This window comes from Anas acuta, chromosome 11, assembly GCF_963932015.1.
Source record: "Anas acuta chromosome 11, bAnaAcu1.1, whole genome shotgun sequence".
Lineage (NCBI taxonomy): Eukaryota > Metazoa > Chordata > Aves > Anseriformes > Anatidae > Anas > Anas acuta.
Window position 1 is genome coordinate 11,328,684 of NC_088989.1, and position 23,527 is coordinate 11,352,210.

General features: G+C 59.6%; 1 protein-coding gene across 4 annotated transcripts in view; it reads right to left on the reverse strand.

Moving 5' to 3' along the window:
• Positions 1-23,527, reverse strand: part of PLXNA1 (plexin A1) — a 103,566-nt gene that overhangs the window by 50,625 nt on the left and 29,414 nt on the right. For all 4 annotated transcript variants that reach the window (XM_068695082.1, XM_068695079.1, XM_068695081.1 and 1 more), the window contains exons 4-9: positions 15,488-15,628; positions 13,037-13,137; positions 12,378-12,501; positions 10,110-10,263; positions 9,389-9,488; positions 1,495-1,609 (exon numbers count right to left, since the gene is read on the reverse strand). In XM_068695082.1, the coding sequence (XP_068551183.1) occupies positions 1,495-1,609; positions 9,389-9,488; positions 10,110-10,263; positions 12,378-12,501; positions 13,037-13,137; positions 15,488-15,628 (735 nt within the window). The remainder of the gene's footprint in view (positions 1-1,494; positions 1,610-9,388; positions 9,489-10,109; positions 10,264-12,377; positions 12,502-13,036; positions 13,138-15,487; positions 15,629-23,527) is intronic.

A 23,527-nucleotide genomic window follows, 5' to 3' on the forward strand; every position in this document is an offset into this window, starting at 1 on the left:
TTTTCCACAGGGAATGGAGAAGACACACAGGGCCAGCCCCAGCACGGGTGAAGATGCTGCTCCATCCATCGGGTCCCAGCACACGAGGAATTGTGCTGCTGGTGGCCACGCACTGGCTGAGTGATGGCCCAGCTCTCCCGTCCCCTCCTGGAGGGCTCGAGCTCCTCAAGTAATGGCAGAGGCAGGCAGGATGAAGGGGGAAAATTGATTGTTCCCTGCTGGGAGCTTGATCTGTTCCAGTGAGGAGCCCAGAGCAGCTCCAGAGGCAGGGTCAGGAGGAGAAAGACAGCACGTGAGTAATATGGCTGAGGGCTCCTCGGCCACAGGCGGTCCCATCCAACTCGAAGCCCAGCACTGAAGCATGGGGACACAGGACAGCAACCCCGATCCAGAAGGGGACCCACGAGGCCACAGGTCCTCACCGAGGATGAAGGGAGGCATCGTAAGGCACAAATCACACGAGATCCACTCGGATATGTGGCTGCTGCTCCTCCCGAGCAGACAGACACAGCGGGAGGCTTGCTCTCGTGCCAGCCAGGACGGCGAAGTCTTGTGAGGCTCCTCAGACAGGGCTCTTTTGTTCTTTGTTCCCAGGAACCAGCCCTGGCTTGGCGGCCACCACCACACAAGCTCTGAGGGAGCTCAGAGCCCGAACAGCCAGCGTGGGGGAGGTTTCTCTGAGCCAATTCAGCAAACGCTCTCCCCAGGCCACCATCCCCTCGCACCGCTCAGCAGGGCACTGCCGCCCCGCTCCCAGCAGCACGGCTCAGGCAGCAGGACTGGAAACCCAGGTAGGCTCAGCCTGAGACACCTCCTGTGGGTTTGGCAGCCTCAGGAGAGACCGTCCTCCCCAAAACTCTCCCTTCAAGACCCTCAGAGACACAGGTTGCTTTGCCAGACCCCGCCAGATCCAACCCAAGCAGCCAGCGATGCCCTGGCAGGTTGCAGAGGCAGGGAGCTCCTGGAGGTGCCCCGTGAGCCATGGATTTCCCCAGCTGGTGGCACAGATGCTGTGCAGGATAAACCCCCACAAAGTAACATGCTTCTTTGCAAAGTATTAGAGACGAAGAAGGCGTGAGGTGCAGCAAGATGGTTTGTTTTACGGATTTAAACCTTCCCCTCTCTGAAAACAAGTTGTTCTGCAATGACAATTCAAGCTTGCTCCCTTCAAAAACATCAAAGGAAAATGCTTAAGCATCTCTGCCTTTGTTTTTCGCTTCATTCAGCCTAAAGTGCTTTCTGACTTAGCCCAGATTCCCAAACAGCCTCTGCAGTGACACTTCCCAGCTCGTACAGCCTCTCCCCGCCGGCAGGCAGCCCCCCAGCTCTTCCCACAACTCCCTCCTCGCTTCCCAGCACCGCGGGCACGGCCTGCGTGGGAAATGAGGCGGTGGGAAAGATTGGGAAAACGCTTCTCCTCTGGCTAAACCCATCCCTGTGGGGCAAAGGGCCACGATGGGACAAGGGGAGGAGAGCAGAGGTGGCTCGCCTTACCTCAGAGAGCTTGACGCGCCCCTCCAGGAAGGAGCAGTCGGCAGCGTTGTGGGTGCAGATGTGCCGGTATTTGCACCAGTGGCAGGGGAAGGAGCCGTTCACGCAGGACAGGCAGCTGTGGAGAGAGCAAAGCAGCAGCGTTAGGTGCTGGCAGCAGGGGTCGAACCCCACAGCAGCACCGGGGCCGATCCTGTGGGGCTGTGTGGGGGCTACACAGCACCACGAGGTCGCCCGGTGCGTAAAGGAGCGGGTTCGAGGCCTCTTTCCCCAAAACCCCAAGGGATGGCAGAGCTGTGCACCCAGGGCTTTGCTGCCCAGGCTGGGCAGCACCAAAGGGGTGCTTCGTCCTTCCCCCAGCGCCCGCCACGCTCGCCGTGCTTGGAGGAGCTGAGCCCAGCCCTCCCCGCCAGCCCTGGAGGGGGCCGCGCTGCAGCTCCGGGAGCTGGGCTGTGGTGTGCTGAAAGGCAACCTTAGCACAAGGGCTCTCGGCTGCGGGGAGAGGGGGTGGAAGAGCCAGCTTAAGGCACGCTCATTGAGAGGAGAATGAGAAGTGGCTAAAGGTTGGGGCAGATTAACCCGTGGGGACTGTGGTGCCTTTCAGCCGCGCACAATGCGCCGCGTGTGACCCGCTCCCACCCCAAATGCTTCCCTCTTCCCGCATAGAAACCCCGGGATGGGCACCCCAAATCCCTGCCCCTGCATCCTTCAGAGGTGTGGGGACAGCTCAGGGTGCCCAGGCACCCGTGGGGCTTTGTGGGGCCGCAGCTCCCCGCCCGGGGGCTTCACACCCCGTTACATCCACAGCGATAGCTTCCTAAATCCATGCGCACACGCTAAGGAAATATTTAATTAAGCTGCTTGTAAAGGGGGCTGGAAGTCATTTCCATGTTTCGCTCACATTTTCACTTCCAAATGAACAGCCCTTTTAGCTTTACCCACAAATATGCTAATTGAGATGCTCCTTATGCAAATATATGCGATTTTATTTCAGCTGCAGAGATTCGACTTAAAAGCACAGCCGAGGCCTCCGAGCTCCGGTTGCTTTGATGGAGAGAGGTGCAGGGGGGGGCACAGGGGACACAAAAGGACCGCTCCTACCCCTGGGTCCTCGCCCTGAAGGGCTCAAGCACACAACCTGGGGGGCAGGTAAATGGGGGACACCTCCACCTCCTAACTCGCTCCCTGCTGGCTGCTTTTAACCAACTGGGTCGCTTTTAAAGCAATCATTTTCAGGGATGATTTTCAAAGTGCCCCCATAAATGCGCTCACACACACCTCTGGCCCCACAGCACCTCAGGCCTGTCCCAGGGAGCACAGCCTGGAGACCAAGGCTCACCTCAAGCACCCAGGTGCCAGGCACATGGTTCATTAAACCCCAGAAGCCAACAAAAAAAAATTTAGGGACTGTGAGCAGGAAAGGCTGAGCTCCAAGGTCGGGCCCCGTGGAGGGGCCGGGGATGTCCCGGGGCGGCCGTTTGTCCCCGCGGGCTGTTCCCCACACAGGAGCAGGCTGCTCGGCAGCACGGTGCCATCTGTGCTGTCTCTCTCCTTCCCACGGTCAGGCTCTTCTCCCTCGTCACTCCTCGCCTAAGAGGCTTTCATCACTCCTGATAATTAGGGGGAGTTTCTGCCGCCTGTGCTGAAGCCCCCCCCCACTCCCAGAAGCGAGGCAGGGTGAACCCAGCCAGGCACAGCACCGACACACGGACCCTTGGGGACCCTCGGTTTGCTCCCCTCATCCCCAATTCCTTCCCCGGAGCCCTTACAGGGACTGGGGAGAGGCAAAGTCTCCAGGGAGGGCAGGATAAAAGGAGGGAACCTCGGCTGTGCTCCCCTCCCTCCTGACACCCCTGTGCACGAGGAGCTGTAACCTCTCCAGGATTTCAGGCTCGCTCTGTGCACACATTCCCCGTCCTAAAACAAGCCTGGGCTTGCCGCCTGCCATAAATCCGCCCCCAGAACGAGCCGGCAGGCGGCTCCCCACCAGCAGCATGGGGACAGACACAGCTCTGGGCAGGCTGGGGGCTGGTGCTCACCCCCCGGCTCACTGCCAGGCTGCCTCGAGGCCTCCTGGTGCTGCTCCCCTCGGGTTTCCAAACCAACCTCTGGCAGCCCCAGCTCTCTTTCGGTCGGAGAAGCCAGCGGGGAGCGGGCTCACCGCCCCCTGCCCTTCCCAGCTGCCAGCCCCAGGCGTGCCACGCGTGCCTCGCCGCCGCATCGGCATCCAGGCGGCCTGGGAACGCGGCCGCTCGCTTCTCTTATCTCCGGCCTGAAAGAGCTGAGAGCTCTCTCCAGTGCTCCGAGCGGAGAGGGAAAGGCAGAAAACAAAACCGGCATCCGCAGGAGCGAGATAAGGCAGGGTGAGCAAACAAGAGAGGGAGGGAGAGAGGGGAAGGAGAGGCTGGCTAAAGGTGAACCCACCAGCTCCATCCACCCCAGGAGTGGGCTTCGGAGAAGCAGCAAGGCAGGGGAATAATCCCATGCTGAACAGGAGCAGCGTGTTTTTGGGGGAAGGACACGGCACAAACTGAGAGAAAAATGAGATGGGCTGAGTTCAACGACACCCAGTGCAGAACGAGGGAGGGTCACGGAGAGGGGAACGACGAACACGGCGCTGGTGCAAACAGCATCTGCGTGCGCTCGCCGCACACCGCCCACGAGCCCCCAGGCTGCTGCTCAGACCTTCTCCTGGCAAGGAGGATGTGTCCTCAGTGGATAGCCAGCTCCAGCACAGCCTGCATCTGGAGCAGCAGCTGCACGGGGTGAGGGGCCGAGCTGCAGCACTTGGGGCTCTATATCCATCGCTTTGGCCCAGGGATGGGGGAAGCTGGAAGAGCAGCGGGAGAGGGCAGGCAGTGCCCCCAGCCCCTACCCAAACCCCTGGCACGAGGCACACCCACAGCAGATCTGCTCTCACCTACCTCCAGCCCTCTCTGCCTACCTCAAACCATCAGCTTTCTGCCCTCTCGTTTTTAGGGACCTTTTCCATCCCTGCTGTGAAGGGTTTTCCTGGGGTCCTGCTCACGGGTACAGGGGTTGGGCACAGAAAACCCCCTGCGTCCACACCTCTCTGCCTAGAGCTTGCAGAATCAGGCCCTGAGTTTTAAACTCTTCAGAAGCAATTTGTTTGAAACACACCGCCAGGCTGCACCAGCCCTCCTCCTCGCTCACAGCAGAGGTGACCTAGCAGAGGTTATCCCGAGCAGCCTCTGGTGCGATCCCGCAGGGTTTCCCACCTGCCCTAGGCTCGGAACAGGCGCAGATCTGTTACCGCCTCGCAGCTCAGAGGTGGTAAAACACAGACACACTTCGTGAGCCGCCCGCAGCCATCTGTCCGTGCCGTGGAGGAGAAAGCATCTGCAAGCATCTGGAAATCAGCAGCCCCGGCTTTGCAAGCTGCTACCGAGCGTGCCGCGGGCAGCCCGGCCGGACAGGAGCCTGGTAACAAGGCTGGCACCGTCCCACGCTGCCACCAAGGGACAAAGCAAGCGGCCGGCGGGCTCTGGGACACGGCAGGCAGGCGAGGAGAGCAGCCCCGCTGCTCCCAGCCCCTGAGCAAGGCATTAAAATCCCATTTGCCTAATGGGGACTTATAGGGCCAGCCCGACCTGTGCGACAGGGCTGCCCTACTCGAACGCAGCAGTCGCATCTCTCCAGCCAGGAGAGATGCCTGCACGCTGCTCGAGATGTTCAGCACCCTCGGGGACGTTCAGCACCCCGGCACCACAACTGGCACAGCCACAAGGGCGGTACCACCATTACCCCATGGATGTGCACGAGCACAGCACAGGCATCCATCGGCACCAATTTCAGTCTGCCCGGCTCCCCTCTCTCAGCATCAGTCCCCCTGACCTGGGATTTTTCTCCTTTTCCTGTGCCACCACCTGGGTTTTGCTTCCACACCACTCATGGCCACGGCTTTGCCTCTGCCCACATGCCGGGGGCATTTTGGTGATGTGCCAGGCATGCCACAGCATCACACAAGTGCCAACACTCGCATCCTCCTCCTCACCAGCTCCACTTGCCAGCCCCCAGGACCAAAAAGAGGAACCCCGACAGCGGTTAAGAACTCAAATTTCCCTAAGGGAAATCCAGGCAGCAGGCATGGGAGCAGTGGGAAGAACCACGTCTCGGTTGTCCTTGGGAACAGCTGGGTTTGGAGCCTGTCGGAGGCAGGGACTGGATGAGGGGGCTCTGTGCCAGCCCCACGTGGGCTCTCTCCAGGCCCCCAGCTCTGCTGCTCTCCTATCCCGAGGAATTCCCCTCTCCAAGTGCTCCCCACCCTCGCCCTGCATTGTTCTCTGGCTTTGCAGGGGGATTTCCCATTCACCCACCTCCCTGCGCTGGAGGCAGGCGGGGAGCCTGGCATCGCGTCTTTATCTTGAAAGGGGACTCATTTCCCAGAGAATGCTTTGAAGAGGGAGCTTAATGCTTACAAAGACAACCTCCACATCTGCACACAGGCACTCTGGACACAGGCTGATTCATTAGACTATCAAAGCCTCCAAGTGGTCTTCAATCGAGTGTGCCTGATCAATGCCCCATAGGAAACCCCCTGAGGGAACCACGCAGGCCTCCAGCCCGCAGTGCTCCCCATCCCCTGAGCCCACAGGGGCAGCCCCGTGAGCTGGCGGATACCCTCCTGCATCCCTCTCTGCGAGGGACCCCTGTTTTCTGCAGCCAACTCCAGGTTTCCTCTTCTTCACTCAATGCAGACGGTGGCTCCGCCAGCAACCTCCTCCCCAACCCACAGACCTCCAGGAGAAAAAGACCCAAAACCTGGAGAAAAATACCCCAAATGCCACAACCTGGAAAAAATCCTGAGTCCCAAAGGAGCTTTCCAGGTGACCCAGAGCAGGAGGAAAGCCCTCCCCAAGGACAGGATGAGCCATCCTTCCATGCACAGGAGCACTCCACGTGCTCTGTAGGGCACGAGCTGGTGACAGGGGTCTCGGTGCAGACCCAGCACTCTGCACTTCACATCATCCTGCCAACCCTTAGCAAAAAGCCCCCTGTTGAGGAATTCAGAGGCATCCGACCCCAACCAGCCAATGCCCCTGACCCAGGAACACCCCCTGCACATGGAGCAAACAGTTTGCAACCAGATCCCTCCCTGCCTCACGGCAAACACCGACACAGCCCCGGGACAGAGGAGCTCACCGAAGCATTATACAACAGTTTTACCCATCCTCAAACACCTCGTGGCCTCAAAAGCCTGCTGAAATTCCTGCCTGCTACGAGGAAAGGCTCGGTGAGACAAACCCCCCCCCTGCTTCCTTGGCTGCATCTCCGCCTCCTCGCAGGCTGCGGCAGGAGCCGGGCGCAGGGCTCATCCTCGTCGCTCTGAACGGGAAACGATTTGTTTTCATCGCAAACAAACCTCGCTCATTTTTCAATCACGGCAGGCTCTGCCTCCCCGCTCACCCTTCGGATCCAGCAGAGCAAGGACGAGGCCCTGCTGCGGGGTTTTTCTGCAGGAGGAGCTGGAGCAGCCCTGGTGCAGTGCCTGGTACCCCCAGCGCACCCCTGTCCGTGCTGTTACACCATTTATTGTGATTTACGCCCAGTCTATGTCACCTGGGGATCACCCACATCAGGCAGGCCCGCCAGGAAAAGGGGACTGGAAACAGCCCAAAGTCACAGCATCATCTCCCTGCAAAAAGGGGCTGGTGCCAAAGGGATCCCTTGTTGCAAGCTGCCAGCTGGAAGCGTCCTGTAAACGGGCACAGCGCTGCTCACCCCCTGAAAACCACGGGGCACATCAGTCCCAAAACAAGAGCTATCCTGAGAATCTGAGTCTCTACTAAGTATTTCAGGCTGCAGGTGTTGGAAAGGGGAAATCAGAGAAAGAAGAGGCACCTGATGAGAGCCTGAAAGGCACTGGGAGTTGCGGGAAGGAGCCTGGAACAAACCCTTTCCAAGGACTTTCTGCCTTGGAAACACACGGGGAGAGCTCCAAAGCCAGGCAGGTGGAGGAGCATCAGCTCCCCAGGAGCTGCTCCAGCAGAAGAGCTGCCTTGCAATTCCTCTATCTTTCCCCAGCAGTTTGAAAACCTCACCCAAACATTTCATCCCCGGCTGAGGAATGAGTCGACGTGCCGGCCTCTGGCTCCCAAGCCAAGCCAAGCTGCCCAAATGTAAAACGAAAACATAATGCACGGTCATCAGAGAACTCCACAGGAAAAACATTAGCCTCGTGGAAAAGCACATTGCTCCTAATACAGAATTTATCAGGCTGACTTATAGATTTTCCTCTGCAAAATATGAAACCTGGATCTGAAAGGCTATTAACTCCGAGGAGATCCATTAAAGACGCCTGTCTGCAAATGGTATTTAAAAGTATTGCATCACCCCCGAGATTGTCGTGCTCTGTGGGTATGATTCGGCTGCAGGTCACATCGTTAGAACTGCCTCCAAACCCTAAAATTCTTGACGTAAAGAAAATAATAATAATGTTCACCAGCCTAGAACGTGGACTTTTCTATCAGCTCCAACCGGAGCCCATAAATATTAATGCATCCATAATTAGCCTTTTTAAATAATGCATCCAAAATTAAACATCAACGCGGTAATAAATCAGTCAGGGCTCTTTGTTGTAGGTTTGTTGGGGAAGAGGGGGGTGGGTTTTTTTGCTCCTATGTCAGGCACATAAAATAAAATGCCAATTCCCTCCCCAGCCCTTCCCGCTGGACCAAAACGCTGTGGCCCTCGTTGGGCTAATCCGATCCTCCTCGTACTTAGAAGTCTCGTTTCTCGCGTTTAGAAAAATAAAAGTCGCGTCTGCTTTCTGATTTGCAAAATAATGACATGCAGCCACCCTGAGCCAAAGCTGAGCTCATGTTATTGAAACCGCACGACGTGAAGGGAGACAAAGCTCATCTCGGGAGGCAAGGTGAGTGCGAAAGTCAAGTTTGCAAACTCCCTCCCCCCTCGCTCCCCGGAGTAAATCCTGCTCCTCGTGCCAGCGCAGGCAGGGCAGAAACCCCGGGGCTGCGATGCACAAGGCTTGCAGGGCCCCACTGCAGTGGTGACAGCTTCATTTTGCTCTCTCACCTCGATGTCCCCGGGCCTTTTGGAGGCAGCCCTCGCTGCACGCCCCCAGCCGGGTGCCTGCACATCTCAGCTGCCTTCCCCTGACCCACGCAGGAACCGCAGCTCGCTCGCCAAACCCCCGAGCCAGGCTGGATCCACGGCAAAAAGCTGTCCCAAAGAGATCCCTCCGCGCTTGCTTATCTATAATTACTGATCAGCCCGAGTGCCACCATCCGTGGGAGGCTGCTGGCAGGAGAAGGAAATTGCTCGCATTCTCCAGCTCCAAATCCTTTGCCCAAACACATCCCGGCGTCTCCTCCGGCGTTCCCCCGGCGCAGCTCTCTCCCTGAGCACGCTGCCCACAGCTCCTCGCTCCTAGAAACCCCAGCCACCGTGCTTAGACAGCACGTCAATAACCCACACCCCCTCTGCTTTATCCCATGCACATCTCAGACCGCCTAAAAACACATATTTGAAGTAGGTTTCAAGGCAGCCTGCCGAGAAAGCAGATTCACAATCACTTCCAGCGAGGCAGCGCTCGGGTGAAGACCCCAGGACACGCAGCTCTGCTGGGACATCCCAGCTCCCTCCCCACACAGCTGGGCAGGAGGTACCCCCACAGGAGAGCATGGCTCTCCTTTTGCATGGCCAAGTCTCTCCTGTTAACTGTTTGCAGGGATAACGAGCCGCCTGGCATTTGCAGTCACATGGACTGCTGCCGCCTGCAATGCAGTAAACTCGCTTTTTCCCCCGAAGCTTTTCTCAAACCCAAAACCCCCGCTCTTAAGCGAGGTTCAGCCCTGATGCTGCGTGTTCCCACGTGCCCAAACCAGAGCGCACTCACAAAGCCCAGGTCACTTACGACTGATGGACGCTGCAGTTGTAGAACACAAAATCCACCGAGGCAAACTTCTTCCCCGTCTCCTTGGATTTCAGGTAGAGCTTCACCACTCGCTTGTCCCCTGGGAGAGAGCGAGGCAGAGAAGGGCGTCAGAAAGGACACGGCGCGCAGCACAAGGCTGGAAGGATCTGGGCAACAACTCCACTCATCCCAGCCAACTAACAAAACCTCCACACCTGGAAATACAAGGAGGGAGCCCATCCATACCCAACCAGCCACCAAACGGGTCAGCAAGGCGCAGGCACAGCACCAAGCCCCTCCAGCTAACTGCAGCTGTCAGCACGGAGGCAGCTGCCTGGGGGTGTGCCAGTGCTGCTGGAGGGGAACTTAACAGTTTTGGGGGCAGCAGCATCCTAAAGTCTGTGGATATGTGCAGTAGCTCTGCCCAGAAATGGTCCACAGCTGGGGAATGAGGCCAGCGTGCCCCATAATTAGTAGGACTGCCATGCAGACTGTGGCAGTGCCAGCATGTAGCTGTGCCATGGCTTGGATGAGAGCAAGGAGCTCAAGAAGAAGCAGCAGCAAAGCCCTTTTCCTCCAACACCCCAAGAACCCTGCTCAGACCCTGGGGATCTCTGTCACAGGAGGCTGCCCTCCTCGGCGCCTGGCTATGGGACAGCCACCAGGACAAGGTTGGCCTTGGGTTTTCTTCCAACCCCACGCCCAAGAGACCCGAGCTCACCGCGGCCCCTGGTGATGGGGATGACGTCCTTGGCAGAGGGAGAGCTGCAGTAGATCCTCCCGTCCTCAATGCGGCTCTCGGACTCGGTGAAGTCTTCGAAGGAGCAGTTGACTCCTGCTGAGAGGTCTGGGACGTTCCAGGCCTGCAGGACCAGCTGGGGGAGAGAAGGCAAAGCATTGCCCCAGGAAACTACCAAAAGGACTCCTTCGTGGCTGCTAGGAGCAAGCACAGCCAACAGGAAAGACCACGGGGGTGCCAGCCCCCCGCCCTCAGCCACACGTGGTGGGGAGACCTGCCCCAGGGGAGCACCATCCACCTCCAGGACCTCCCCAGCCAAGCCAAGAGCACGGAATGACGCGGGTTAAAGAGCGAACAAATCACTGCCTGACATCCTCTGCCCTCTCCTGCACCACGAACCATTACACCTCACCTCCCCGCAGAGACCAAGCCCGGTGTTTGGCTAAAGCGTATTTCAGAGAAAGGCATCCACTTCTGCAGACATCAAGAGGGGAGGAATCCACCTCTTCCTTTGCAAATTCATCGCCGGGGTCAGCAGTTCTCGCTTTACAAAACGCTCGCCTTATTTCTCATTTGAATTTTTCTCAGCTTCCAGCCATTAGTTCTTGTTATGCCTTTCCTTGATAGATTAAAAAGCCCTTTAGTCCCTGATATTTGCTCCTTGTAAAGGCACTTATACTCTGTAATCAAGTCACCTCTTAATCTTCTTTTTGATAAGCTAAGCAGATTGAGCTCTGGAAGCCTCGCACTGGAAGGCATTTTCGCCAGCCGGCAGCTCATTTACATGATGTTTACCGAAGGGTTCAGCCTGCTCCTCTAAGCACTCACTCCGGCCCCAGTGCCGCGTCCCAGTGTCGATGGCACCAGACCCCTGTGCTGCACCCAGCCGGGAGGCACAGAAATAACCACAGAGAGCGAAAAAGCTACGAGCTCAAAACCCCTCTGTGCTCACAGCCTGCCCCCAGGAGCCCTTCCTGACACAGCACGGCCCCGGGATCCCGTCCAAAGGCACCGCTTTCCAGGACATCTCTTGAAAGCCGACCTTCCTCCTCGAGCTCTCGCTCTGGTTTTGAGGTACCGGCACCAAACCCCCTCCCTCTGCCACACCAGCCCCGCTCGAACCCCATAGCTCGGCGTGGGGATCACATCCCCGGCTCCCTCCAGTCCCGGTGTCCCCTGCAGACCCCATCAGCAGCGACCCCACATTTATTTCCACGTTAGCAATGACACCGCGAAGGGCGGCCGAGCCGCGCTCCAATCCCCGCGGCAGCCCTTGCAGAGCGCTGCCGCTCGGTGACAATTCCCCTCTGACGACGACTTGGAGATCTGTCACGGAGCCAGTTCTTAATCCACTTAACACGTGCTTTATCAATATTGCATAATGCTAATTTTTAATCAGGATGTTGTGTTGCACCGAGTCAAACGCCTTGTAGAAGGCTAAAAGACATCACAGCCCCGCAGTCCCTCTTCTAATTCGAGGCATAATTTCATCAAAGAACAAAATGTGGTTTGTTTGACAGAAAACCACATGGACTGGCATTAATTACGCTCCCATCTTTGATTCTTTATCACTCGTACCCTGCATCTTTTTTTTTCCCACTAGTTTTTCCTCAACCCGGTGTCAAACCAAGCCAACCCTAACCATTTGGCCATCCCCTGCACCCTCCCTGCACCTGGGCAGGAAAACGAGCCCCTCCTCTGCTGCCTGGGCTTTTTCTCAGCATTCCCTGATTTATCCCAAAGCCGCTTCTGCAAGCCAAGGAATGCTCTGGCCATCTCCTTCAGGACTCCTGAGTGCCAGACATTCAGACCTGGCAGTTTGTGAGGGTTTATTGCTAGTATTCGCTGTTTCGCGTTCTCTTTACAGTGCTAATGGCCTGGAAAATCCTTGGTGGAAGTACATCATCCTCTCCGTCTGCACAGACGGGGCCGCGCATCTCAGCCTCATCCCAAAATATCCACTGCTGGCCGCTGTCAGAGACAGGATATCGAGCTAGATGGATCCCTGGCCTACACACGGCACTTCTCATGTTGTTATTTATATTACGGAGAAATATTTATTGCTCCGTTATGTCTTTTCTGCATGATAATCAGCCGCTCTATTACCTCCATCCAGCGCCAGGCCAGCCCTCATCAATCCCCTGCACTTTGCTCCACTTTATTAGCATCGCACCCCTCTTCCCCTTTCTCCCTCTTTGCCGTACTCTCATTATTTATTTTAATTGCTGCCTGGGCAGCAGGGGTGCTTACCGGGACCTCCGACATGGTGACCGAGATGTTTTTGGGCTGGACGGTGAGCTGCACGCACTGCCGCAGGTCGGAGGCGAAGCGCTGCGGCTCGTCCGCCCGCTCGCAGCGGTCCTTGCGCGAGCATCTGTGGGGGGACAAAACGCGGTGAGCAGACAGCAAACAGGCTGTGAGACACCCTGCTGCGGGACAGCGTGCCCAGTGAGGGATTTTATCTGCTCAAGGCTGGACTAGGAGCTCTTTTTTCCACTCGTGCCCACCCCCCTCTCATCTCGCCCTGCAGCCGCCGTGCCCAGCGCACACGTTCACAGCCCGCGATGCTCCATCACCTCCCACCCCGGGCGCCTCGCCTGTCCTCACGGAGCAAACAACCCCCTCCTGCTGCTCTTTGTGCTTTCCGCAATATTATTTCATTACGGGAGGCGTTTTAATTAAACGACGGGCAGAGCAGAGAGGGGAGAGCGAACCGTGCGTGCGCCGTACGGTGCTGGCTGAAACGGGAGGAGGCGAGGGGCTGGCACGGCCACAAGAAACCCCTCGGGGGGCTCCAGACCCCATGGCCAGGTGCGAGGACCAGGACAGACCTCCCCGAGGAGGAGAGCAGTGGGGCTGGACACGGTTTACAAATCTCTGGGGCTGTAGGAGCAGCCCATGGTACTCACATGTTGTGGAGGACGCACCAGCCGCAGTGGGGGTCCCGGGAGCCCAGGCACAGCTCGCAGCTCTCGTACTGCTCGCAGCTCTCCACCGGCACCCGCGTCACCTGCGGGACAAGGCAGGGAGTGAAGGAGGGGACGGGCTGCTGGGGACAGCAGGGACAGCAAGGGGTGATGCTGCCCGGCATCCCTCCTGCTCGCCGGGCTCAACGGGGCGCAGATCCAAGCGGGGAAAGGCTTGGACATGACACCGTTGGGTTTGGGAGCTCTGCACGGACAACACCTCCTGGCTGGCCCAGTAAGGCCAGGATGGGGAAACTTTTCTTTGCAGAGTTTAGGGAACGGCTCAGCCCCAGCTCCCAGCTCCTCCTGCACACCCCCGTGGCTGGCAGCCCCGCTCCGAAAGGGTTACGGCTCCTTTATTAATTGCTCCTCCACATTTGATTAAAATCCCCTCGTTCTCCGAGCCCTTCGAGCTCTGTTACAACTGTTCATTTAATTACTTTCCAGCAGCACTCTGATAACGCCACGCTGTTGTAGGGAAAGGAGCAGCTTTTATTAAGGAGCAGGGAGGAGAAGCGGGGGGACGGGGTGGGGGCTCGGGAAGCTGCCCACACCCCTTCTGTGCCTCAGTTTCCCCACTGCTCCCGTGGGGCAGGATTTGCTCAGTGGCATTCCTAAAACAACCTCTGCCACCCACAAAAAGGGGCACGGTCTCAGCCAGGGACCCCTCCTTTGTCCTGCCAGGCCAGGGGATGGGCTCGGCGTGATGTGGCCCGGCACTGCCCTAGCCTCAAATTCCGGAGCCCAAATCCCCTCCCTGCCTCACCTGCAAAGCCCCAGGCTGCCTGCAGCAGAGCAGAAAGCAGAGACAGGAACTGTGAGGAGGAGGGGAAAGGCTCCGCTGTCCCCGCGGGGCTGTCTAGACAAACACGAGGCCGCTCTCCAGCATCCTTCTCCCTCCCAACCCCCGGGCGAGCAGCCAGGAGACCTGCCGTGCTCCAGCCACCGTCCCACCCCTGTGCCCCTCTCCGGGCAGGCAGGCATGGAGCTGATGGCACTCGTGGCTACCTGGACATCCGCAATGATTCCTTGGCAAGGACGCCCAAAAAAAAGGGCTGAGGAGCACAGGTTGGTGATGGGACCACAAACACAGCCCCTTGGGTCCCCTGATCCTTGGAGGACAAGCAGGGAGCTGCCAGCGTTGGTCTCAGCTCCATCCTCATCCTCCTCCTCCTCTTCCTCTGCCACCCAGGCAGCGTGTGGGAGGGAGACGGGACCAGAGCGTGGCTGGTGAGGCTGTGAGCGCCCAGCCAGCCCGGCCCCACAGCCCCAAAACCTGCCACTGCCGCGCGGCACAAAGCCCTGACGCAGCAGGATCCCGCTTCCCCCGCCCCGGCGCCTGGCAGCCCTTTGATGGATTAACTCGTAGCAGCAAGCTCCCCGGCGAGCCTGGGATCACGCCATCCCCGTACGGCCAGCTAAAACCCATCACGAGCCCCGACCGTGCTGCTTGGGTCGGGTCTGCACCTCTGGATGGGTGCGAATTTGGGGAGGCAGAGGCACGGACGGAGGTGTGCGCACCGAGGTTTGAGGGCACGGCAGCTCTGCTGGCTCCAGCCAACGTCCCCCCCTGCCCTGAGGTGCAAAAGCAGCGAGCCCAGAAGGGAAAAAGCTGCTCAGAGCAAGGAGCAAACCTGCAAATCCCTGCTCGGGGAGGGAGGGATGGAGCAGAGGAGGTTTATGGCCTCGCAGCAGGGAACGCAGCCCTTGCAGCAGCTCGCTGGAAGGGTCGGGCAGCCCTCGGTCCCCAGGGGATGGGGATATCAGGCAGCTGCTGCTAACGATGAGTGCCTGGGGCACAGAGCACGGGGAGGAGAGGAGCAGCAGGGCAGTGTCTGGGAGCTGGTGCCTCCGGGCAGTGTTTCTGCACAGGGGAGCAGGGAGGAGCTGCACATCCCCAGGCGGCGTGGGGACAAAGGTGACCGGGTGGCTCGGCAGCAGCTGGGGCCAGAGCCTGGGGAGCACTGGGGAGCAGAGCCATTAAGAAATGGAAGGAAAGTGACCTTCTGGCAGGGCTGGCGGGGTCTGTCCCCAAGAGACACACCAAAGGACGGAGAGGGAAGCACAGCACCAGCCGTCAGGGCAAAAGGAGCATGGGGAAGAGACGCACAGCGCATCTGGGGGCTGCCACCTGCACAGGGAACAGACAGGAGCACGTGGCAATGGGGTGGCTTTAGGGACAGCACCCACTGCCCCATGCTCACCTGCCTGAGGCTCAGGGCACCCTCATCCGTGCCGCTTTGCCCCACCGGGTGCCTCGTGGGCAGCCACTGACTCCAAAAAGGGCCGGATCCTCACCAGGGAGCTGCCCCAAAACATCCCCCAGACAGGCGCAGGCTGCAACCTGGGCTGTGGGGTCCGGCGAGCTGAGGGGCTGCAGCCCCCTCCCCTTACCTGCTTCTCGGTCATGGCGTAGAGGTGCTGGCGGTCGGGGCTCAGCACCAGGTCTCGCAGGATGGAGCTGCCCTCGTGGGCCACCACGTTCTCGTACTGCAGCGCCTGGTGCTTCCTGTCAGCCGGCAAGTCCACCAGGATCTGCGGAGACAAAGAGGGGGTGAGCACGGCCCCGTGCACGCCTCGCACCCACCCCAAGGTGGGGAAACAAGGAATGCATCCCCCTAGGGATAACAGGGGTGAGCCACGACCACCGCAGCATCACAAAGCAGCACAGAGCACAAACACCTCAGCCCTCTCCAGGAGGTCTCTGGCAGATTTCTGCTCTCCTTTGTGCACGTCGCCACCGTCACCATGTTTGCACACATCCAAAATCCTCGCCCTGCACATGACTGCACCCAACTCCTCACCACCCCGCTCTCCCCACCCTAAAGAGCCCTCCCAGAGGAGCCCAGCCTTGCTCAGCCATAAGGCCAGCAGCTGGCAGGCAGCACCGCACCGAGCGCTGACATCTCCCCATCCACCAAAGGAAACACTCAGGGTCGTGGCTGGGGAAGTCCAAAGGGTCTCGAGGAAGCCGAGGGTCAGCAGAGGTCCAGAAAGCGCCTTTGTTCCTCGAGCAGGAGCGTGGCAGGGGCTCTGATCCCATTAGGGCTCGCAATCATGTTAAGGAGCTTCCCAAGTGGGCCGGTTCCTCGCTGCACCGGCGCTAACCGCGTTGGGAGGCACCATGGGGCCGTCAGCACGCACCGAGCAGGAGCCGAGCCCCGACAAAGCTCTGCTGCTTCAGAGACCCCAAACCTTCCCAAAACACATCCCACCCTGATCCTGACCCCGCAGCCCCCCGGCAGGGCCAGACACTGGTGTTTGCAGGGTTCCCAACCAGAGGCTGCGGGGCCGGGCGAGCAGGATGGGGATGGCGGCGCGCAGCTGATTAGCATGGAAATGTATGCGGCTCACAAACAAACCGGGGCCCGTTTAATTAGAGCGGCGCCTTTGATTCACCGCCAGCCTCCTGCACGCACCAGCCCCGGATTATTTTTAGGCAGTTTTACAAAACAAATGTATTTAATTAAGAAAGAGACCCCTGAGCAGCCAGGGAGCGCGGCGGGGCGCGCAGAGGCCACCCTCGCCCCGCGGGACCCGGGTGCCAGCCTCACAGGGGCAGACACAACTTTTTGGAGCCCTTGGCACAGCCCCAAACCCCCAGTCCTTGCTGTTCCCCCGACCATGACCCCGTTGGGCATTTTCCCACCAATCCCACACCCCCTTTAGGGTCGCTCCCCTCCCAGCTCTCAGCCTCCCCACCACAAAACCCTGCCCGAGCTCTCCGGAGGGACGGTGCCATGGCAAGGTGACAAAGGCACCTCTCCAGCCCTTTTACGGGCCGGAGCTGCAGCAGGGAGGAATCGATGTAGTTTTACCCTGGTCCTAAAATAGATCTACAAGGGGATGTTGCGCCGGCAGTAATTTTTAACTAGCGGGGTAATTTCCCCATTACATTATTGCGCTGCGCAGTGCTGGGAAAGAGAAAGGGATGCATTAAAAGAACAACAGACGTGAAGCACTTCCAGTTAATTTGAGGCTCCAGGAAGGACCTACAAATAATGACTGTAGTCAAAGGGGGCTGGGGCCAACACATTGGGGTGCTCTGGAGGGGGCCTTGCGGCCACCCCAAACGTGCACGCATGGGAATCCTCCCCTCCAGCACCTGCTGCAGCTCTGAGGGTCAGGAAAATGGGATTCGGGAGGGTTGGCATGGCTGTTTGGGCCATAATAGAGTGGTTTCCCAGTGACATCTCTTTCCGGCACAGGGGTGGCTTCCCCTTTCCTCCCCGCACACCCGTGCCCACCTGCGGGGCCGGGGGAGAGGATGTGCAGTAATCAGAGCAGCCCCCTCGGAAGCACGTGCCTTCCTGCCCACCCTGCTCCCCTTCCCACCCAGGGGAAAACACAGCCACCGGGGGAAAAAAATAAAAATCTATTAACCTTTCTCCTCATCCTGACGCTGATATAATTACCCAATACTAATAATTACCCACACTAATTTCTCACTCCGGATTCCTGTCCTAGCTCGGCTTCCTCACGCGATTGCGGCCGAGCCGGCGGCGAGAAGGCTTCGGGATGGGGCTTTTCTTTCCCATGGGGCTGGAAGGATCTGCGTGGTGGAGCCTCCCCCCACCAAGATGCAGATGCAGGAGGCACAGACTGGGATTTTTGCAGTCCCCGTGGCAATGGGCACCCTACAGAGGCAAGAAGAGCCCACGCAGAGAGGGCTCCCTGGGGTGGTCTCAGCTGGAAAAGGGAGCTCTGACCCTACCCAGCTGCTGGCTTGGGAACAAGAAGGTCTCACCAAGGTCTCACTGCCTGGCTACAAGGCGCAGGGACAGCGGCACCGGCCAGCCCAGCTCCTGCCTTGAGTCCAAAGCTGCACCTCGAGCTCAGCTCTCCCTTGCCACCACGCTGCTGGAGCGCCCAAATGCTTTTGCCAGGGCCACCCCGTGTCAAGCACGAGCCAAGAGCCTCTGCCCCACGGAGCTGGCACTGTCTGACACGACGAGGCGCTACCAACAGATGGAACGAGCCACTCGAGGGTGGAGGACACCACGAGAACGAGGTCACTGCCTTGTACTCACCACCAAAAATTCAATTGTGGGCAGAAGAAACGCGCATCGGAGGCCAAACGCGCTGCGCTTCAACGCCCTGAACTTCCTCATCTGTTTCCACTTTTCCTCTTCCCAGCCCACGTGGCCTGTCCCTCGTCCTGCACAACTCCATGAGACCGCAGGCTGAGACCCAAAACCAGTGGGGAGGTGAAACGACCCAGACGAGTCACGGTGGCAGAGGGATGGCTTGGCCCACGGTGGCGCATCCGCTCCCCAGGCAAGGTGCCCTCTGGGGCAAATACGCCCCAAGAGTGGCCATAAACATTGTCAAAGTGACACGGGGAAACCCTCCTGATGTGCTTACAGGCACCGACAGTGGGTGAGAGGAGAGGAGAGTCTGCCTGGTCCACGTTTTGGAAAGAGGGGCGATGAGAAGGATGAAGAGCAGCAGCTGCGAGCAGCCGAGCCCCGGCTGGCGGCCGCCCGGTGCCAGCAGCAGGTCAGGAGGGGACGGCGGCGCAGGACGGGGCTCCACAGCTCGGGAACGCCAGGTGGAGAGGGAGAATGCACAGCCGGGCAGGGAAAGCAGCCGTGAAGATGCCAAAGCTGCTTTGGGATTTAACGAGCAGCAGCAGGAGCCCCACGCGGGCGGTGAAGCGCTGCGGGATGCAGCGCCCGCTCGGGGCGCATGGAGATGGCGACCCAGGGATGAGCTGGTGCCACCCGTGCCCTGGCATGGGGACAACTCACGAGCCCTCCACCCAGAGGGAAGAGGCAGCTCCTGAGCGGGGCTCTCCCACCCCAGGCTCCCAGCGCTGAGCTCGGTGCCGAGCGGTACCCCGCCGACCCCTCCTCTTGGCACGAGAAGTGCTCCGCGCCGCTTTGTGCTCTTATCTGCACGCGGCTGTGATTAATTCTCAGTGGCTGGCAGCAGCTACAAGAGGAGGGCGCTTTCGCCCGCCTGCCACACTTCAAAGGCAGGGACTTATCTGCCTCAAACACACTCCGCAGCCTTTTCACGGGGACCCTTTCCAGTTCCACGGGGCTCGCGCGGCGCTGACAGGCGTCGCCAAAGCCAGGCTTATTTACGGGAGTGCATTTCAAAGCCTTCCCCTTCCCTCCCGGCGCTCCGGACGCTTGCTGGGGGAGGCAGCGAGATGCGAGCCCTGCACAGACAGCCCCGTGCAGCTGCTCTGCCAGGGATACGATGGAGAGATGCTGGAGGATGCCACGGTCCCTGCACCGTGGGGTCTCTGTGCTGTGCAAAAACACCTCCCCGAGGCCAGGCAGGAGCTGCTCGGCCCCAGCCACCTCGGGGTGGAGGTGACAGCTGCCAGGAGCGTCACCAAACACCGCTCAGACGTGCTCAGGGCAGCATATGGAGTATCCCATATCCAGCCTGGGGGCCCCATGGGGACAGCGAGCCCCATGGGGGGACAGCCTGCACGTGGCCTGGGCTCACCCCAAGGCAGCAGTCAGCACACGGGGGGAGCTGGGCCCCCCAGCACCCCCTCCACGTGCCTGTACCAGCAGCTGCCACCCACGTGCCTCTCTCTGGTTTCCAAAAGAGGGAGAGAGCTTTAAAAATGGGGTCCCTGCATCAGCTGCTCCCTGGAAAGGTGCAGGGGCTGCTCAGCCACCCCGAGAAATGCAGGAGCAGCTGCGGGGCTGGGGCATCAGCTGCCGCGGGGGGGCTGCAGTTGGTGGGGTTGGGGACGCTGGGTGCTGCTGGAGAGGGGGCCACCAGCGTGCCGGGGGGGACAGCAGCAGGGAGAGCTGCTTGGGGCACGTCTCAGGTTACCAAACCTTCACATCCAGCGAGGATAAGCCTCTGGTTTTGCTCAGCCTCGGGGGAAATGCAGCTTTCCTGTTCACGTGGGGAAAATCTCTACCAAGACGGCTCGGCACGCTCAGCGCCAGGCTGCTCCGCACCGCCGGCACGGTCAGGGAGCAGGGAGGGATTTTGGAGATGCATTTTTGGCCCCACACGTGCTGCCCTGGACGGCTGCGGGGTGGCAGGGCTTCCAGCCAAAAAATCCCAGCTATGCAGCACGGGCAGGCAGCCGGCACCACCGAGGAGTCCGGCCACCGCCAGCTGCCCCACACAGGAACGCGTCCCCTCCCCACAAATAATCCCAAAGCAGGGGCCTGGGTGGCTGACCCAGCACCCCAGTGGCAGGAGGATGGGCTGGGGGTGCCGTGTGTACCCCCCTGCCCATGAGCAGAGGCTCGGGGAGGTTTTACCAGCACAGACCTGACACCGACACCCAGCCCTCGCGCGGGGCCACGACGCTGATTCCTCGCTGATTGTGCACTGAGGGGAAGGGGGCAACGAGCTGCCACCCAGCGAAACCCATTTGTAAAGATTAATACAAACCAGGCTTTCGTCCCAGGCCCTACATTGCCTCAAGCCAGAGAACACTGGAACTTTAATTATATCAGTATAATAAAGCAAAAAAAAAAGGAGATGCTTAATCGAGATCACGGCTCCCAACAACCCCTGATTCCAGCGGCACCGACACCGGGCAATTGAACCGGCCTCGAAGCGCGCTGCCGCGGCACCTCGGGCACGTGCTGGCAGTTCTGCTGCCTCGGGGTGACAATTCTGTGCAGGCTCTGGGCTTTGCCCCAGGAGAGGTGGCTGCAAACCAACCCAAACCTGCCCCAACCCTCAGCCGGCACCCCTGCGGCTGGACCTTGCCCCCTGCAAGTGCACAAATTGCCCCAGGCAGATTGCATCGGTCAAAACGGCTCCATCGGCAGCGGGGATGGAGAAGCACGCCCAGCTCAGGGTTTCCCTGCTTCTGACGGAGCTAAAAAGCTGTCAGCAAAATCGTTTGCACCTTCCCGTAGTAAAACCGAAGTGTTGGAGAGAAGTGCCCAGCGCCACGGCGCCGCAGCCGCAGTGTGGTGCGGGATCAGCTGGGGCAGCGCCTTCACCGGAGCCAAACGTGGGTGAAGGAGGGGACTGAGGGAGGTGACGGAGCAGGGTGAGAGCTGCAGAGCCCCGCGGGAGCCCCGTGCTCATTCTGGCACGGGATGCACCGAGGCACCCTCGCTGCTCACCCCGCAGCAGCCCCCGTGCCCCCCAGCCCGCCAGCTGCTCGGGCGGTCTCGAGCCATTGATTTCTCAGCTTTGCCCTTCAAAACTCTCCTGGCTCGGCGCCCGGCTTGCATCGTCTCGTTCCTCGGGAGCAAAATATCTCTATTATTATTGCAATTATTTCCCAATCAGCATCGCTCAGGGCTGACTCGGTCGGCGGGGGGGCCCCGACAGGCGAATCGATGCGCGGCCTCCGCCCGGGGCTGCCGAGGGAAGGGCGGGCGGAGGACAGGGGCGTCCCTCCCCGCTGTGCTGTGGCTGTTCCCGGCCAAGCAGTGGCCACAAAATACCTGTGTGCCGAGGAGACGGACCCAAATTTTGTTTATTTCCCTCCTAGCTCAGCAAGGCAGCACCAGCCCTTCTTCCCTGCCCGAGCAGCCAGAGCAAGGCGACACCAACGCCAGCCCACCGCGTCCCACCGCCCCTGGCCTGCTCGGGAGTGAGGACCGGCCCTACAACGGCCAAGGAGGACATGGGGCACTCGTCCCTTTCCAGACCGCTGTCAGGGAGCCCAAAAAGTCAGGGAGGAGGCAGCGGGGCTTTGCCAGGAGGAAGCCCAGGCTCCCAGAGCTGCAGCGTGCCGGAGATCAGCTGATCCTCCCTCCCCTCCCGGCCCCAGGAAAATAGCTGCTTCCTTCCTGCTCCCTAAAACAACAAAGCAGCACGAGAGAAGCTGCCTGAGGACACGGAAGGAGCCATCAATCTCACCACACACAGGGCTGGGTGGCAGGAAAAGCCCACACAGGGGAGGCTGCGGAGGGATGGTCCCGGGGTGGCCGTCCCCAGGGTGTCCCCAGCATGTTGGGGACAGGCTGCGGCAGCAGCTCCAGCCCTCGGCTGGCCACGACAGCGGGGCCCAGTGCTCCTCTCCTCATCCCAGTGCTCCACAACCCCCATATTGCCCATCCCAGGGGCTCCCAGCCCTTCCCCAGAAGCACGGGGACAAACACGCTCCCCCAAACGCTGCAGCCCAAAGCTCTGCACCGGGCTGGTGCCGCGGGGGGACCGCAGGGTGCGCTCAGTGCATCCCCCTTGTGCTGCATTCAGCCACCCCCGGGTTTCGTTTCCTTTTTCTTTTTCCTCTCTGCAGACACACAACTCCATCACTAGAGCAGAAACAACTCCGCAGAACCTCCAGAGCCCAAACTTTACATCCCCAGAGCGCAATCGGCACGTGTCGCCCCACACCAACAGCTCTCCAAAACCACCGCCCCGCGCAGCGCCCCGACAGAGCCGGGCTTTAGGCTGCAAAGAGGAGCCCTGCACCGGGCACCCGGGCTTGCAGGCAGGTTTACTCATCCATCAGGCTTCTCTCTGCAGCCCTGCATCCAAGCATCACAACCCCACAAACTCCAAAACCTCACACAACCCCACCTCAGCAGCTCCCAAACCACTCCGCTCCTGCCACGAGTCCAGCAGCCACCAATTCCTCACCGCCCCATCCCGAGGCCACTCGCTGCAGTACCACAAATTTGCAGCAGACGCATTTAACACGAACTAAAACCCACTGCCATTCACGTCCACCCAGGGAGAAGGGAATGCTGACCGCATCCAGCCTCACCTATTTAACGCCAGCGCTGCCCCCGTCCTGCAGACAGCCCCTCGTTACCACAGACCCGGGCTGCCCCGAGGTTTTATCCCGACGGCCAAATCACACCTGAGCGGCCAGGAGCGGCTGCTAAGCACTGAACAGCCGGGGTCTAAATAACGCACGGCACGCTGACACCATGAAATATTAAACATCTTGCCCAGGCAGCAGAACTGGACACGCAGAATGTCTCATGAACTCAGTGACTACATTTTATACCACATAATGTGCTTCAGGAGAAAGTAATCCATTGATCAGGAGGGAGGAGAAAAGTTAAAACCACGCTTTTTTTTTTCCACTCTTTTTAAACCAACATCTCTGCTATCGGTACCCCGAGATGGACATCGCAGGCTCGGCACTCCCCCCCAAACACCTCCAGGGCTGGAGGACAACCTCTCCCTGCCCCACACCCCCACACGAGGTGCTCCTGATAACAACACCCAGCTGAATCCAGCTCCGGGCTGGGAGCAAAGGAGAGCACGTGCAAATATTTCCCTTCAAACCCAACCCTCGCTGACACACACTCAGACCCCTCTCGCTCTCCCCACCCCGAGTTTAGTGTTTGCTGAACTCCCTGCTCTGTTTGTTTGCGTTTCAGGGCTGGGTTCCCACACATGAGCCTCTCCAGCAGCACCCCCAGCCCCACGTGCCCCTCTCCGGCTCACACCTTCCCCACAGCCCCAAGGAAAAGGCGCGGGGCTGCAGCTCCCCACCCCACCGAACCCAGGAGCGACGGAGAGCGC